The sequence below is a fragment of the Hipposideros armiger genome, unplaced genomic scaffold (genome assembly GCF_001890085.2).
Source record: "Hipposideros armiger isolate ML-2016 unplaced genomic scaffold, ASM189008v1 scaffold_148, whole genome shotgun sequence".
NCBI classification, from domain to species: domain Eukaryota; kingdom Metazoa; phylum Chordata; class Mammalia; order Chiroptera; family Hipposideridae; genus Hipposideros; species Hipposideros armiger.
In genome coordinates, this window is record NW_017731498.1 from 1,843,870 (window position 1) to 1,861,698 (window position 17,829).

Here is a 17,829-nt window from a genome sequence, read left to right on the forward strand (position 1 = left end):
TTACATTCTTCGGATCTTTTCATTCTCTTTAAAATTGAAAAGCTACTAAAATCCACCAGAAAGCAAGATATCTCAGAATTCACTTAACCCATCACTCACAGTCCTAAAGAGCTAGGTCACTTAATCTTTATGAGAAGAATTTGAAAAAACCTATTTCTTCCCACTCTTCAGGAGGAATGAAGAGATAAGAAAAAAACACAGAACTGGAGATTTCTCCTTGACTAGTTGGATGTAAGCTTTTGTGTAATTTTATAAAAGAGGCACCTTTTCCATCTCTCCTTTCTTCAGTGCCTCCTCCTTTTCTTTTTAAAGTCGTGATAAACTTGAAATAAAAACAAAAGTATAAGACAAAAATAAAAAGGGTAAAAATTTATGGTACTTCACAGTCAGGCAGGAACTAGATAGTATGTTGTTTTATTTAAAAAATTTTAAATATATATACCGGGGGTGCCAAAAAATGTATACACATCTTAAGAAAGGAAAACTGTATTAAAATTGTAATACTCAAAATAAACCAATAACAAAAGATGAGTCATGTGTATACATTTTTTGGCACCCCCAGTATATAGTTTAATAAGTATCTTTCAGGTGCTTTATATGTTCTAGGCACCCTGGACTCAAATAGGAATATAAAGCTGAAATTTATAAACAGCTCTATTATATGCCTTTTGTACCCTCTGTAAATTCTAGTATACAGATGTTATGTTAAATGCCAGAATTATCATTAAAAAGCAACATATGATCTGGATAAAATCCTTTTGCTGTATAAAATATTATTGGGACATAATGGTGAACTGATTGGAATCTGTGGATGAAATGGCAGTAATGTGTCACTGATAATTTCCTTAGTTTTGTGGTTGTATTTTATGGTTATGTGGAAGAATATACTATTTGAAGTAATATACAAAAAGCATTTGAGAGTGATTTGGTATCATGTCAACAACTTGCTCTCTAATGTTTCTGGAAAAACAAGTCCTTTGTAGTGTTTTTTGTAACTTTTCTATATATTTGCAATTGTTTCTAAAAAGAAAAAGATTTTAAAAACCTACATAGTCAAAAAGTATAAAGAGTTAAAGTTCTGAGTTTTCCATGAACTACCACAGTACTTTTTTTTTATATATTAAATATGAAACCCCTTCTAACCTTTTCTGATTTTTCTCATGAAAAATGTGTTACGTGTGTGTGTGTGTGTGTGTGTGTGTGTGTGTGTGTGTGTGTGTGTGTCCCTCCCTGTCTTTGGGGTAATCTTAAACTATTTTTAACTCTATTATAATCACTCCAAAACAAAACAAAAAAAGGGGTGAGAGAAGAGGTGAGTCAAGGATTTTCCTTTGTTAGTCACCAGATGGCACCAAATGGCCCACTAATTCAAGATCAGTAAGGTGAATATACAACTCTCTCTATAGAGATGTAAATTCATAAGGCAGAGATCCTAAACTGAACATTTGTAATTAGGCAAGTTCTTGCACATAAAAATAAACGCAATGATATAGTTTGCTGAAACTCTTTAAATTAAAAACAATGGGAATTGCTAATTTAACATATGCAGCAGGGTACCAAACAACATAATGGCAAGTATACTTGAAAAAAGTGTGTCTATCTACTTACTGTAAATTTGCTAACACCCTCCAGTTCCCCAAATCGCATGTAAGAGATGTCTGCCTTCTTTTTTCCAACATCTACATCCCCTGCATAGATTTGTTTTATGCCTGCACCTTTAATTAAAGGTACACACTCATCACATGGGCACTTGGTCACAAAAATCATACTTCTTTCTTCTGTTTTTATTTCTTGACACCTACAAAAAAATTACAAAATATTAAGAAGGTAGTTTCTGAAAAAGTAAGTTATATTTTAGAGAAATCTTTAAAATTGAGCTGCTTCAAGAACAGATTTACATTATAAACAATAAGCTAACCTTATTCTTGCTGAATTAGTCAATGCTCAAAATACATAAACTCATTAATGTTAAAATGTAACCTGAACATAATTATAACTAAAAGTCATTCACTTATTCTAAGCAATTTGGCAACATTTCAGTGTTAGATTACAAAGTAAATGAAAAAAGAGACAGACACTGAGAGAGAGAGACACAATGTTTTCTAAGTAAGAACTTCTTTATAATGCCAGAATTAGGAGCTAGAACTAACACCCTTCTTAAAAGTTTATTAGGGGCGGGCCAAGTGGCTCAGTTGTTAAGAGCTTGCTCAAGGGTGTGAGCTCTGAGCAACAGCGGTTTGAGTCCCGGCTCGAGCTGAGCAGCCGCTGAGCTGCCAACAGGTGGCAGGATGGCTCAGCTTAAAAAAAAAAAAAAGCTTATGATGTATGAGTAGACATTAACTCATCACGGTAGCCAAAACAGCTACCCCTTTATCTGGTGCCTAGTGGATATTTAATAAATGCTTACTAAATTGATAAGTTAATATTAAATTTCTGGTTTGAGTTACCCTCCTCAGCACGGGATAATTTTATTTAACGAACGTTTGGATTGAACAAATCCATATCGTCATACAAAACGAAGCAACTAAATCTGTAATGAAGAGCACAAGAAAAGAAGAGGGTTGTTTACTGGAGGTAGTTTAGGAGTAAGGGATGCTCTCATCTGAGGTTATAGGGGTTGTACTTCCTGGCTCGGTGGTTTACACCGGTCTCAGTCAGCCATCTTAACCACCACAGCCTTCCATATCCATCTCTCTAGTTCAGACTCTCATTCTTCTCACCTGGACTAGGGCAACAGAATTTTATGCACCTAGTCTGTTCAAACAATATACCTGTAACCTGAGCAATCGGTAGTGTGGCTGTCAATGCCATTCCACTTCCCCACTACCTACCAAATAAAGTCTAAACTCACAGATCTCCCTATCCAGTCTCAACCAAATCCCAGGTACTTCACGGTCCAGTCTAACTGGAACATTCATATTCCTACACACACAAGCATTTTTCCTATTTCTAGACTGCTGCTATGCCTGAAGCAAGAATGACTTCCCTGCAAGTAAGCATCTCCAATTGACACAATCCTACCAAAGCTTCAAAGCTCAGCCCCGATGCCAGTTTCTCCATAAAGCTTCTCCCTCCCGCTCCCCCTCCATCCACAGCAGCCCCCGAATTTCCATAGCACTTGTGTCAGCTTTTCCCACACAGGCCAGCACATCAGGCTGAATGCAGTGGTAGATCCCCTACTGTATTATTAAGCTCCTGAAACAGGAACCATGTTTTATTCATTTTTTTTTTAAAAGATTTTATTGGGGATTTGAGGGAGGGGAGTAGCATTAGGGAATCGGAGAAGGAGAACAGACAAGTCACTGTCCTTTTGTTCTTCAGTCTAGTTGTGGAGGACATCGCTTCACTGGCCCATGTTGATATTGTGATCATTGCGCTCTTCCCAGGTGAGGCAGATCAGTTGTCGGCCATTGGACAGCCGCTCACGGTGGCTCACAGCAGCTCACGAAAGTTCATACCAGCTGTGGGCCAGCCCCACTGCAGCCTACGCCATCGCCAGCGACTCTCGGCAGCCCAGCTCCAGGTCGAGCTGTTGTTCACCATCTTAGCTGTAGAAGGTGCAGCGTCACTGGCCCTCATGTGGGATCTAAACTGGGCCCTGCTGCTCCGAGCTGGTGTCCCAAGCCAATTCCTAACCAACGTGCCACTCAGCTGGCCCACATTCAGCTTTGAATACCCTGTGATCACCCCCTTAATGGTTAATGCTGAGAAATGTTTGTGGAAATTATCTAAATTAACATTAAAAGGGAGGTAATGTCAGTTATAATCTTTAACAAAAACTATGTTCATTTTGGTTCATAATAAAATCTATATACTCATAAATACAAAATGTGTGCTCTAGATTTAGAAAACAAAGAAGAGCTTGCATTCCAGAAATATACAAGGGTGTCCTTAGGGACACACTTCACACAGTCTGTCCTCAGGTGACAGGTGAATTTTACCGGAGAGGGGAAAAGGGTGAAAAGACTCAATAAAGTTGAAGGCCTTCAGGATCTCTGACAATGGCCTCAGGTCAGGCAGGAAAGACCAAGTATAACTGAAGTTATGCTTCTACAAAGAATATTACTTGGAATATTTTTAAAAAGGAAATAAATTACAGCTAAAAGAAAACTAATTTCAACTAACCCTTGCTACATTTCAAAGAAAATACATGCAAAGGAATTTCATACCTAAATGTCAAGGCATTCTGTTCTGCATGGACAATGTATCTGAATTTCCTTATTTCTCTGTCTTTCTGCTTGTCGTCCATGTTTGGGAAGTCAGCGTACTCAGATCCAACAGGAAAAGCATTATAACCACATCCTATGAAGTACATTGCGCCCGTTCCGTCACAATTTCGCTATGAAATAGCAAACCAACAGAGCTTAGTTTTCAACATTCTGAAAAGGCAGCTTGCAACGTATTTTTATGCCTACTATCATACTTTATATAATGAATTCAATTTTCTATGACAAACTGAACCATCAGAAAAATACACTGTTAGATCCTCCTACTGCAATGTGGTCTTGTCAACACCAAATTTCAAGAAGGCTGATCATTTCTCTACTATATAATTTCAAGGCATTCCTTAGTTTTAGCAGTCAATTAAATACTAGCTTGTAAAATTCACAAATGGTTTCACTTGATTGAGATATCTCTCCCAGAACAGGTTATATAATGCTGGAGAATAGAAACCATACTTGATTCTTTTTGTATCCCTTACAATACACTTATTCAAAATGCTTCATACATAACAGTACTCAATAAATGATTATTCATTTATGTGCTCTGTGCTGTGCAAGCCAGAAATTTAAAAAATATTTTGAACGATTTCTATTGTCAGGCTAAAATATGTGCTATTTTTTAAAATGCGATTAAAAAAAGTTGAAAAAAATGCAATTTCCTTGAATCTTCAATATTTATTGAGCCTCTATTGTATGTGTAGATATTATCATAGAACTTCTTACCTCAGTGGCTCCTCTTTAGTTCTCCTGGTCAATGGCGTATTAGGTATTAATATGAATGTGTTATCAATTATTAGAGCGAATATTTTATAAATCATAGGTGTTTATAATAGTTTGGAAAATGCTATAATAAACTTCACTAAATTTCAATATCTTATAGTTACTCATTACTGTAGCAGCTTGAGAAAAATCACTGTGGTATGGTGAACCAACAAAAGCTTACAAATAAAATATTATCTCATTAATGATAAATTATTCTTCAGTGCTTACTAAAATGTCAAACATCATGCTGAGTTTTATATGTATTATTTCATTTAATCAACGCTCACGACCTGGAAAGTAGTACTAATATTATTCCCCTTTTGTAGATAAGGAAACTGAGACCAAGAGAGACTAAATAACTTGTCCAGGGTCACAAAGCTAGTAAGGAACACAGCCAGAATTCAAGCCCAGGTTGCTCGACTCCAAACCCATGTGTTCCCATTTTACCATGCTGTGTATGCTATAGATAATTTAACTGGAAACTTAAATTCCCCACAAAGTAGTTGAGAACAACCAGATGTTAGGGCAAAGGCTGCAGAGCATTCACATGAACACAAATGAGAGTTCCTACCACAGGCCAGGCCCTGGGAATGCAGCTGTAAACAAGATAGGGAATCCCTGCCCTCATGAACCTTACAATCTAGAGATTATAAGAACCTGGACACATCATTTTAGCTGTGAAGAGTGTCACAAATGAGCTGTCCAGAATGCTATGGGGGTTTTGGGCAGTGGAACCTATTCTAGTAGGTGTTAACAGTTGACGTAGAGATAAGTAGAGTCAAGAGATATTTTGAAGGTGGAATCCATAGTACTTGGTGACTGAGTGGATGTGTAGGACGGTGCCCCTACCTGTGATGAAGGTTAGCAGAGAAGATACTGGAGGTTTTGGCTAGGATGAACAGGAATGGTTTATGAGTCATCCAGGCAAATAGTCAAATTACTTGCTATAAAGTCTATTGAAGCAAAATTTAGGCTTCCATACATAGTTACTAAGTATCTCTTAATTCCATGCCCTCCTAACCCATCCCCATAATTTCAAGCCCTCGTCATCTTTTTTTATTAATCTTATTTCTTGTCTACCTCCATCTCATTATTTTTATAATGCAAGTCTGATCAAATCATTGCCTACTTAAAAGATTCTTGGACTGCACTATCCAATACAGTAGCCACAGCCACATATGGTTAGCCCAAATTGACAGATGTGGTAAGTGTAAAATACAGTCAGGATTTTGAAGACAGCATTCCCCCAAAATGCAGAATATTTTATTAATAATATTTTATATTGATTACATGTTGATCATATTAGACTTATTAGAATAAAATATATTATTAAAATTAATTCACCTGTTCCCTTTGAATATGGCTCCTATAAAATTTTAAATTATTTATGTGACTTTCCTTTTATTTCTACTGGTTAGCACTGTGCTGGGCTATCCTTCAGGGTCCAGTCCAATTTTTTCCCCCACACTATTATACATAAAACTCTGGACTCCAACATCCCAACTCATTTGCATTATCCCACATTCTCTCTCACACTTCCTACCTATGCATGTTCTCCTCCCCATCCCATGAACTTGTTCTGCCTGGTGAATTCCCAGTCATTGTTCAAGACATCTTACTTCCTCCAAGAATATCTCATTCATTTTTCTAAGCAGAGTAAAAGCTCCCCCTCTATGCTTTCACAGTATCATGTTATAATTACACTTATATGCCAATCTCCTTTTTACTTCTCTGTCTGCATGACTAGACTGCAAAAGGCCATGAAGGGCAGAAAATGTGGTTTTTAACTCTCCACTGCCCACTATGGCACAGCACCTACCCTGTAGAAGGTGTTTAATAAATGTTTGGTAAATGAACGAATCCATCTAGAACATTGTTGAGAACATAATAAATGCACCAATATAAAATATTAATTCCAATGGGCCAATAAAATGTAATGTTCAGGTTGAACTATGTTTAAACAAAATCAAAGTTAAATGTTTAAAACCTTGTTTTAATACTTACAGATTTTCCTTCTGCCCAAATGACTGCTCCAACTCCTGTTTTATGATCCTCTGAAAGATAAATGGCATTTACCTCAGTAAGAATCAATGACTTGTTAGTATCAGAAATATATTTTTCCAAAACTAATAAAGAACACATTTATTGAAACATACTTCACAAATGTAACAGAAATCCTTGACATCTCACTAAATATAGAAAACCACTAAAATACTTTTAAGCACGGAATGTGGGAACTAGGTACTAAATAACTAGACAGTGTCCCTATCAACCTAGTCACATGTGCTCTATATGCAGAGATCATTAAAATGGCAGTGCCAAGGGTCAGGTCACGTCAAAGCTTAACCAGAACTGAGTGTAACGATTGATTCTCTACCACAAGTCAGTTTTTAAATGATTGTTTCTAACAGATGATAAAATTTATTAAAAAGAAGTTTCTGAACTAATGGATTTAATGTAGTAACTATTCATAACAATAAAAGATGTCTTCTCCTAGCATTTTTATACTCTAATCATGGAAAATACATTTTATGCAAATGTTCTTGCTAAGAAAAATGTTCAAATTTATGATATAAACATAAACAAATCTTTATGGGAGTTCACATATTGCTGGGAAGTGTTTGAAAGGGAATTTGATTTAAACAAAATGTTGTCCTTCCCCTGACCTTTATAATTTGCCTGTAGGGGAAAAAAAGCCAAGTTAGTGATGTGATGCTCATTTCTATGTCAAGTGGCAGAAGTTATAAACATAAGGTTATAATTTTATTGCAGAACTAAAATCTCTGCAACAAGTAAAGCTGTATTTCTTAAAGCCATTAATCTGAAGCAGAAAACTTAAAAAAAATAGAAATTATACATATGAAAGATTGACTTTTTCCTACAACTAATGCAAGGGTGAATTTCAAATTTCTAAGACAATTATACACTAATTATGAAAACCATAGTATTTATCAAAATCTTAATAAGGGACTAATGTAGTTAAGTAGGTACCTTTACACAGAGAAAGTAACAATCATCTGGAAACTTACTCTAGGGCATTTTCATATTGATGAGAATTAAACAAAACTATGGCTTCACCTCATAATTTCCTAAAAATCAATCCTTTCAATGATAACATATTTAAATACTTACTTTTCTAGTAAAAGTACAAAAAAGCTTCATTCCATCTATGCATTAAAAACTAGGATGTCTCACAAATAAGTTAACTTTTTCTTTATGATGCTATAATGAAATTACTAACCTCAGTTCAAGCAAGCTCAGGTTTTCAAAATTATATCACAAAGCATTTGCGTAATTTATTTTAAGCACTTTTACCCATTATCTCATTTTTACATTAAAGGTAAAGTGGATAAAATTCCCTTTTCCAGATGAGAAAACAGGCAAAGAAATTGATAAACTTTAGCTCTCTGGACCCAATCTACTTGCCTTTCCCCTTTGACATTAAGAATTTCATGACAAAGATCTCCCTTTATTGAATGCCTGAGTATACAGCGGTGAGGGGTTCCTATATTCATGAAACTTATAAACAGGAACAAGGAAACACACAAGTACCCACGTGTTGTGCTATTCTCTGAAGGAAATGAACATCATGCTGAGGAATGGGGTGGATGGAGTAGACTGTCATGAAGGGATTTAGGGGTAAACAAAACATTGTCATGTTCCTTCCAAGACTTTCAGAATAAACCATGAGGGGAAAAGGATATAGGTATAGCTTTATGCTCATTTCTAAGGCAAGTCGCAGAAATTATAAACATAAGATTATAGCTGCCTGCAAAACGAAAACTTTTACCGGGAGTAAAATTGTACTTAATACATGCATAAATCTGAAACAAACAAAAAAAGAATAACTGAAATAGAAATTCTTCAGATTAAGGGCCTACTTTTCCTACCACCTACATTAAGTATTTTTCATGTTGTGTTTTTTTAGCCTGTTGCATTCTGGAGACAGACTCAAATTTGTCAAGAAGGGAAAAAATATGATTTTCCACCAGCAAGCAGCTCTACTGCCTAAGGTTAGTCACACCAACAGAATATCCTTTATGTGTCTTTTAAAATCAGAATAAAATTTCATCCATGTTAGAGTAGATTTTCCCAAGCCTCAAGGTTGGCTGACAGATGAGGTAATTTCTCAAAAATCTATTCATGTCTGTCATTTTTACAGAAATTGCTCTGGTCACTCACAGGGTTTTCTCTGTCCAGGAAAGGTCAGCTTATAATCACTGAGCCAAATTCCTGACTGATGACTGAAAGTCAGAGAGCTCTATCCTATGGCTACAGAACACGGGGGTGGTTACTTTAGTTCCCAATTCTGTGGCCATGTCTGGGTTTGTCCACTGGCTGCTGGTTCAAAAGGCAGACTCCTGTCTCCCATGGAAACGCCTGAATCAACTTCTCCATGGAAGGTGCGCCGACTCAGGAATCCGCAATTCTCATGAGCATCCCCTCTGTACTAAAAGTTGAGAACCACCAAGTTACAATTTGAAACAGTAACTTTCTTGACTACTTTCACCATCAATGTTGTGGTCCAGGAGGAAGGCATTAATCCTCAGCTTTGGAAAATGTCTAATCTAAAGGGAAAACAGGACCCCCCAAAAAAGAGATCACACTTAAACCAGGTAGAAGTGATGGCCTCCTGATTTTTTTTCCCCCTAGAGCCTAAACGAATTTTGTCATTTTTTTGCTACCTCAAAGTATCATAGAAACATACTTTTAATGACACCTTTGTGGAGCCTATGTATTCATCATTCAAAAGCAATTCTTAAGCACTTACTTTCAATTAGTTTTAGAACTCTGTTGTTTTAGAATTAATTTTGATATGTATATTTTAAAATGAAATGGTTTAATGGAATGGTTTCTTTATTAATTAGAGTGAAATAAAGTCATCGAAGCAAACTGAACAGTGTGGAATTAAAAGTCTGCGTTATTAGAAGCATATTCTATCATGGGGATATCTACCTTGCTGAACTGTCCTCCATGTTAAATGATGAGATAGGTATATAAATAGCCTAGCTTTGTGTCTGGCACATAGTAGGTGCTCAATAGTTATTATTTATCATCAATGAAGAATACAGGTTCAAAATTCCTTATCTGAAGTCCCTAGATCAAGGTTTTTTTGACAGCTTGATACATTTTTGTGGCCACACCTGACCAAATATTTAATGCAAATATTCATACATTTTACTCCACATATGTAAATATGTTTGATTACAACAGGACCAAGGCCCCCCGGGGATGTTGTGTGATATATAGTATATGCACCATATTACCTTTCTAAAATCTGAAAAATTCTAAATTCCTTTTCATCTAGTTCCAAGGTTATTGGATAAGGGATTGTGGACCATTTATCTTTTGATTTTAAAAGATCTCCTTTATCCATTCAACACACTGTGCTTAGTTAAGCTAAGGAAAAAATGAGGAAGACATGGTCTCTTTCCAGGGAAGAGCTCACAGTGGAGGGAGTGCATGATAGAGTTGCATCCTATTAAGATTTGGGTTCCAGGCAAAAATTCATACACGGTCAAAAAAATTAACCTTGAAAAATCTTTTAAATTGCCCATCAAGTGCAGAAGCATGGCTTTATGTATAAAACTAGGCACACAAATAATGGATAAATTTATAACTAGAGTATCTAGTAAAGAATACACAGAGGGTGCCAAAAAAAGTATACACATTTTAAGAAAGGAAAAAACTGTATTAAAATTGTAATACTCAATATATACTGATAAAAGATGAATAAAAATCATGTGTATACATTTTTTTGGGCACACCTGGTATATGCAAATTTATATCTATACATTACTGCATTTTAAACACTGGAATCATACATGGTATGATGGGTGTTTTACGAGAAACAAGTACTGAGATGAATTTAAAGAACAGTAGATTTGTATCTCCCAGCTTACGCTCACTCTGGAATCAGGTGAATTCTCCTTAGCAAAGGGGGTTCGTGAACTATAGCTGTCACAGCTGTCCCCATTTATATTTCTGTCTTTCCAGAATGGTTTAGAGAAAAATTACTTGTAAAGCTGGTTTGGGCAAAGAGAGTAATGTATAGCCCACAAGACAAGATAGTCACATTAGAGCAGATTTGTACACTATACAGTTGTTTGGCATCATATAGCTTACGTCTGTGATAAAATCAAATTCTCCAATAACAACTGAGTGATTATTAACCCTGCTGAATGTCAGAATACCTTGCAGAACTTTAAAAATTCATAAGCCTAGTTCACACCTTAAGGGCTTGGTTTAGACTGGGTTGGAATTTGAGCATTTGTCTTTTAATAAGAGTTTCAATGGTATTCTGATATACTGCCAGTTGAGAACCTCCATTCTACTGAAGTTACTTCAACCTGTGGTCTTCGTTTAGAACACACTGCAGGCAGTGGCATACCTTTTCTGAAGATTTTCTCTTTTCCTTCTTTCCTGGGATAAGTTAAAAAAAAATAAATCCTACTACAGTCCACTCGTCAAATATTACTCAACGGCTCCTCCTGCCTAAATTTTTTCCTTATGTCAAAGTTGCATTTTAAGAAGTTATCATGATTCTCCTTAGAAAAATCTTACATCTATAAAGATTTAAAAACACTGTTCTATTGATACAGACGCCATCTCCCACCACAATAAAGAAAATTCCCAATATTTTCCTTGTTCACATACCTACACATGCATAGAAATATAATAAAGTAAAAATGTTTGATTTCTCAGCTTGCTGTTTGAAGACATACCAGCAATTGGAAAAATATGCCTTGGAAAAATATTCCTTTGATTCTTTTAGTTCTTTTTAATTCATATATTATAAATATTTTTTAAAGTTTTTATTAAATATTGAATACATATAAAATATTGAAGTTAACAAAAATGAGTGATTTGGTTCGCTTTCTTTTTTTGTCCCACCTCTAGTGGAGGGATCAATGAACAGTGAAATAAAAGCAAGAAGCAGAAAGAAGGGCCTAATTAGGCCCTGATTTATAAATGTAGCATCAAATTATAAGGCCACAAGGTATCCTAAAACTGCTCTAAGAAAAGAGTTCTCTCTATTCAAAGGTCTCACTAACTTCTCTCCATTGTATGACTAGCAAAACTGAGAGTAAATGAACTCTACCATAAATGATATGAACCTCACTTTATTCTGAGGTAAATACAACCCAACCAATATGCCCCAATTTATGAACTAAGCATATAACTCACCAGTTCGATATGCCAATAACCTGGCCTGAACCATGCAGTGCCTTGCAATTTCTTGTGGCAAACTTTGATTGTGAATTTCATTTATCTGTTCGGTATTGCCACAATAAAATCCGTACTGATTAAAGTTGGGCACACTGGAAGCTACTGTGGCCAAAAGTAGGATAAGGTCTTTCATGTTTTGCCTTAGATTGCTAAAGTATGGGTTTTCACATAGGTTCTCCAAGCCTATAGTCATCAGTATTTGCTTATGTAGTTCTTCATCGGAAACCAAAAATAACATTTCATATTCTTTTATTCTTTCTTGTCTACACTTGGAATAAAAGTCAGTGTTAGCATCCGGCAGTGTTTTTATAATTTTTTGAATAAAGTCACATCTGTAAGAGGTCTCCTCTACAAACTGCACCATATAACACACCAAAGGCTGAAGTAAGACACACACATGGGCCCGACTATTTGATTTCAATCTTTCCACTGCTTTGGCATCTAACTTTGCATCTTCGGAACTTGAAGCCTCAGAAAGCAAGCTTATTTCTGGATCAGCAGGCCAATATGAAATTCGGTTAACTCCAGCTGAAATGTAAAATATGAAAGGGAGTTATCAGATATATATACTGAAATTAAGGGTTTTCTTGATAAATCCACCATATCACTGCAGTAGGTCCAGAGGTTCCAATATAATAAATGTCTACTACCGAGTCACCTATAATATAGCCCAGGGTTGGCAAACCGTGGCCCACAGGCCAAATCCAACCTGCTGCTTATTTTTTATGGCTTGCAGGTTAAGAATGGATTTTATAGTTTTAAATAAGTTAGAAAAATAGAAAGAATACTTTGCAACACACAAAAATTATATGAATACCAAAGTTCAGTGTCCATAACTCAAGTTTTATTGAAACATGTACCCACCCATTTATGGACACAGTCTCTGGCTGCTTTTGCACTACAATGGAGCAGCTGAGTTGAGAGCTGAGCAGCTGTATAGACACCATATGGCCTGCAAAGCCTAAAATGTTTATTATCTGGCCCTTTATAGGAAAAGTTGGCCAACCCCTAACAAAGCCCACGGGAGGTATTTGTGGAATCAATGGCTTTGTTAAGTATGATCCCAAAGCCCATTGCTGGCACTACATGTAATCAAAAGGCTGCTTTTAGAAATATCATAGCCATCAATTGATAGTGTCTAGAGTTTTGTATCTGACTAAACTATTCAATCATGCATTAAAAATGTGGCTGTGCTCTGAATTCTTCCTCTGGGAAGCTATTCTAAGAAAATGTTCTAAATTGAGGTAAAAAAAAAATAGCATAGCTAAATTTAGTGCCACATTGTTTAAAACTGTAAAAACAGAAAAAATCTAAATGGACAAAATAGGGGAATGGTTAAACAAATTAGGGTCCTCCTCATGATAGAATATTATAGTTATTAAAAATATTCACAAAAAACTTATACTGTGAGGGCAACAGTAGAGGGGGGCAATATTCTCTCTTTTTTTTTTAAGTCCATAACATTAAAATCAGAATAAATTAGAAGGAACATTTTTCAATGTGACAGAGAGAAGGTTAGTAATATTTAATATACAGAGAAGATTTTAATTCATTAAGAGCACATATAAATTGGCAAGAACAAGGCCTCAAGAGAGACCAAAAGATATGAACAATTTACAAAAGAGAAAACAAAACTGGATAACAAGCATATGAAAAAATATTTTAATTTGTATTTGAGATTGAATGATGAACATGCCTTATACAGAGTAAAGCACCCAAATTTTCATCAATTAATTAGTGTTTCACAAAAAAGAGACCCTTTTGCTAGTATCGCATGTGATTACAGCTAGGAGAGACATTTTTTTTTATGACTGTGCCCAGAAGTGACTGGAGAGCTAGTCACAGAGTGTTGTGCAGAGTAATAGATGAATTAAACAGCCTTAGTTGAGGGCCGGCTGAGTGGCACGTTGGTTAAGAGCTGGTTTGGGATGCCGGAGGACCCCGGTTCAGATCCCACATATGAAGGCCAGTGACACTGCCCTCTACAGCTAAGATGCTGAACAACAGCTCAACCTAGAGCTGGGCTGCCGTGTCTGTTCCCCTTCCCCCAATTCCCCAGTGCTGTTCCCATCCCCCAATTCCCCAATAAAAATCTTAAAAAAAAAAAAAAAGTCTTAGTTGAACAAATGCACATTTCTATCTCTGTTACTCCTGACTTATTGTGTCTTGCGCTGTAAAGCTAATATCAGAGTGTTTCCTCTGGCTGCATTTCCCCTTCCCTCTGTTGGGAGTTTTCAAAATCCATTTCCTAACTGGGAGTGATCATCAATCTTTCATCTGAACATCCTGGTTGCTCCTAGTAATCCTGATTCAAGGAGAAGCGGGAATGACTAATCTTCGAATAAATATGCATAACCAGTGGCAAACGCTATAGCAGAAGTTTTTCAATTTTCTGGTCTCAGACCCCATTACACTCTTAAAAATTAATGAGGACCCCAATGGGCTTTAGTCTATGTAGATTATATCTACCGATATTTACTGTCTTCAAAAATTAAAACAAAATTTTTAAAATATGTATTAATTCATTAAAAAATAAACTAATAAAAAAAAAAGAAGCAGGGGGATAGGAGAATTCTAGGATTCAGGCTAGGAGCAATCTTTAGCCTAGACAGATTAGAAAAGTAATCAAAGCCAGGGGCTAAGAAACTAAGAAGCTAGGGAGGAGATTTAACATATAAATAAATAAATAAATAAATAAATAAATAAATAAATAAATAATAAAGAACCTATAATACATTAATATAAACAATACGGTTCAGTGAAAAATAACTACATTTTCCAAAACAACAACAAAAACTAGTTGAGGAGAATGACATTGTTTTATATTTTTACAAATCTATTATCTGGCTTAATAAGACATCAGGGTTCTCAAATCTACTGCTGCTTTCAATCTGCTGTGATAGGTTTTCAATGAAGTATATGAAAAGTATCCGGCCGCACACAGATATGTAGTCGACAAAGGAGTATTTTAACAGCCATTTCAAATAGTTGTCAATATTCTTCTTAGACACTACATAAAAATTTGAAAAAGGACAGTGTCTTAAAGGTTAGTTACAATGTGAAACCTGAAGTCACATCAACATATTTTTTGTACTGTTATGTTGAAGTCCATTGGTTTATCTTGCACTTAGAATGGCTCTTTTACTCATTGTATGATTTTGTAGCATTGTGCATTGGTCATCTGAAAAACACTGATTCACTGATTTTACAATATTTTTAAAATTCTATTCATTAATATCACCACCAATCTCCTTCAGAAAAGTCTTTACATGTTGGGAAGCTTTAAGTTCATGATAATGAATATAAGTTTTTCAAAACTTTAATTTTCACTTGAAGACTCAAATTTTATCATTGGCAACAAATACTGTCGGCTGTTGCCCTGGAAGTGACAGATTCACATCATTCATTTTTGAGAAAATGTCTACCAAATAACCAGGTAATTACAGTTTGTCAATTTACGGCATTCCATGAAAAAAGTGGATAATTCAGCTCATAACTCAAACAATTGCATAGGTGGTTTTTCCATAAGGAAACCCTCATACTTAGGTTTGTGGCAAAAGTCTACGTCCTACTTCCTCACAGAGAATATTATAAAGATGTGTACTCAAGGATTGGGATTTAATAAAATCAATAATTTTTACTGTCTCATCAAAGGCATTCTTATGTGAAACGTTTTGTTTTTTTTAATTCCAAGCATGTGGCCATGAGGAATACAATGATTTCTACTGCCTTGATTCTTACTGGGCAACAGTTTTACTCACCACTGGTTTGGGACTATTAGTGTAAATGTAATAGTGTTATGAAAATCGTTTTGACTTTATGGAACATCAGGAGTCCACAGACCACACTTTGAGAACCACTATGCTTTGGAAATGTTTGCTATGTAGCTAATGTAACAATAACTGTAACTAAACGAATTTAGCTATAGTGTGGGGTAAAACCATGCCACTTCCCAAATTATACTAATAATATATAAACCTAATCTAACATAGCAATTTTATTATGCATGGGTCCAACATTATCATAAAAGCATTTCTACTGTAGGTCCTTCTTGCTTTTCCACACTTCATTATCTCTCTTGCCAGGTTTAAATGTCTTAGCTCAAAGACATCAGGCAGTGGTCAGTAGCTTGTACTCCCCTATTTTTCAAAATACGGCTCTGAGACTATTAGGAATGCTTTCAGCATAGTCAGCTCAGCACAAAACACATCTATCTTTCATTTATTTTTTTCTCCCTTGACTCTAGAAGAGATCAATCAAAACATGTTTTGGTTCTTTCACATTCTTTCATTTCCATATCAATGCCACCCGATGAATCCTATTTTATACCCTGCCTAATGCAACAGTCTACTAATCATGCTCTCAACCTCTTTTCTTTCCTTGCTCCAATTCAATAACAAAAGAATATAGTAATAATTTTAATGTTACATCCTGTTCAAAAATCTTCAATGGCTCCACATTATCTATAATAGGATTTATAGATCAATTAACACAAGTGGTAAAATAAATATCCAATCTGCTCAGTTAATTAGGAAAAGGAGAAAAAAATGCCACCACCACTATCTTACCTATCTTCTTTACCTGTAACTGCAGGGGAGACTATGGATCTAACAACCATCACAGATACCTACCTGCTTAAATACTTGTCACAGGCCAGGAAGCTCTGGTCACCTGACCACTGCTTCCACTTATAGCTCAGGGGTACTGCCTTCACCACCAATCTGATCACTACTCTTAAGACTTTGATGTAAATAAAAATAGCTCTTCCTCAAAACAAGTTTAGGAATTCTGTTTTATAGAATAAAGCCCAAAGGCCATACAGTTTTCCAAAGTTCTCCACTACAGTCCCAACCTATCGTCATGTTCCATTTGCCATTATTCTCTCCAAGAAAAATTCTCCATCTCAAACACGGACCCCCAGAACCTTGCGTCTCACAGCTTGATGACCCCGCACGTGCTGTCCCCCTGACAGGGCTGTGTCCCTCCGTCTCCACCTCTGGCCCCACAAGGTGCAGCTGAAGCCCCAGCTGCTCATAACATGCCAGCCACCATCTCTCCTCTAAGCTCATGTATCACTTATAGCCTGTATCACTCATTTGGTCCTAGATGATGTGTTACAGTAAATTGTAAGTTTGGGCCCCCAATAAAACCTTGAGGGAAAGGATTAGGAAGTATACTAGCCTTTGTTCCAGAAGCTCTACAAAGGAGGCTTCTTTACATAGGCACAATTAATAAATCTTTGGACATTGGTCTGGGGGGTGAGGCTGAAAGTTCCAACCCTTTAATCACCTGGCTGTTTCCCCTGGCAACCAAGCCCCATCCACAGGGGTTTTCCAGAACTTTCATTAACAGAAACTCAGGTGTGGTTGAAAGGGGCATGTTATGAATAACAAAAGACAGCTTTTGTTATTCGGAAAATTCCACGGGCTTTTAGTTTGTCAGGAATGGAATGAAGACCAAATCTATCATTCATATTATAAGTCACAATTTTACAGTGTCTATGTAAAAGATATATGTATTTTTTTAAATAGCAGAATGGTCAGCATATTTATCTGGGGCAAATAGGATCATAAGCACAAAGAGGTTTAGTGAGCAGCCTGGTGAGGCAGAAATG

The 17,829-nt window shown here is 36.0% G+C and overlaps 1 protein-coding gene across 3 annotated transcripts in view; it reads right to left on the minus strand.

The window, feature by feature from the left end:
* CDADC1 (cytidine and dCMP deaminase domain containing 1) overlaps positions 1-17,829 on the minus strand; it is a 50,863-nt gene that overhangs the window by 19,018 nt on the left and 14,016 nt on the right. For all 3 annotated transcript variants that reach the window (XR_002124921.1, XM_019650857.1, XM_019650858.1), the window contains exons 5-8: positions 12,174-12,743; positions 6,990-7,039; positions 4,170-4,339; positions 1,609-1,798 (exon numbers count right to left, since the gene is read on the minus strand). Coding sequence is in view for 2 of the 3 variants with exons in the window: in XM_019650857.1 (XP_019506402.1) it covers positions 1,609-1,798; positions 4,170-4,339; positions 6,990-7,039; positions 12,174-12,743 (980 nt within the window). In the remaining variant the exon portion in view is untranslated. The remainder of the gene's footprint in view (positions 1-1,608; positions 1,799-4,169; positions 4,340-6,989; positions 7,040-12,173; positions 12,744-17,829) is intronic.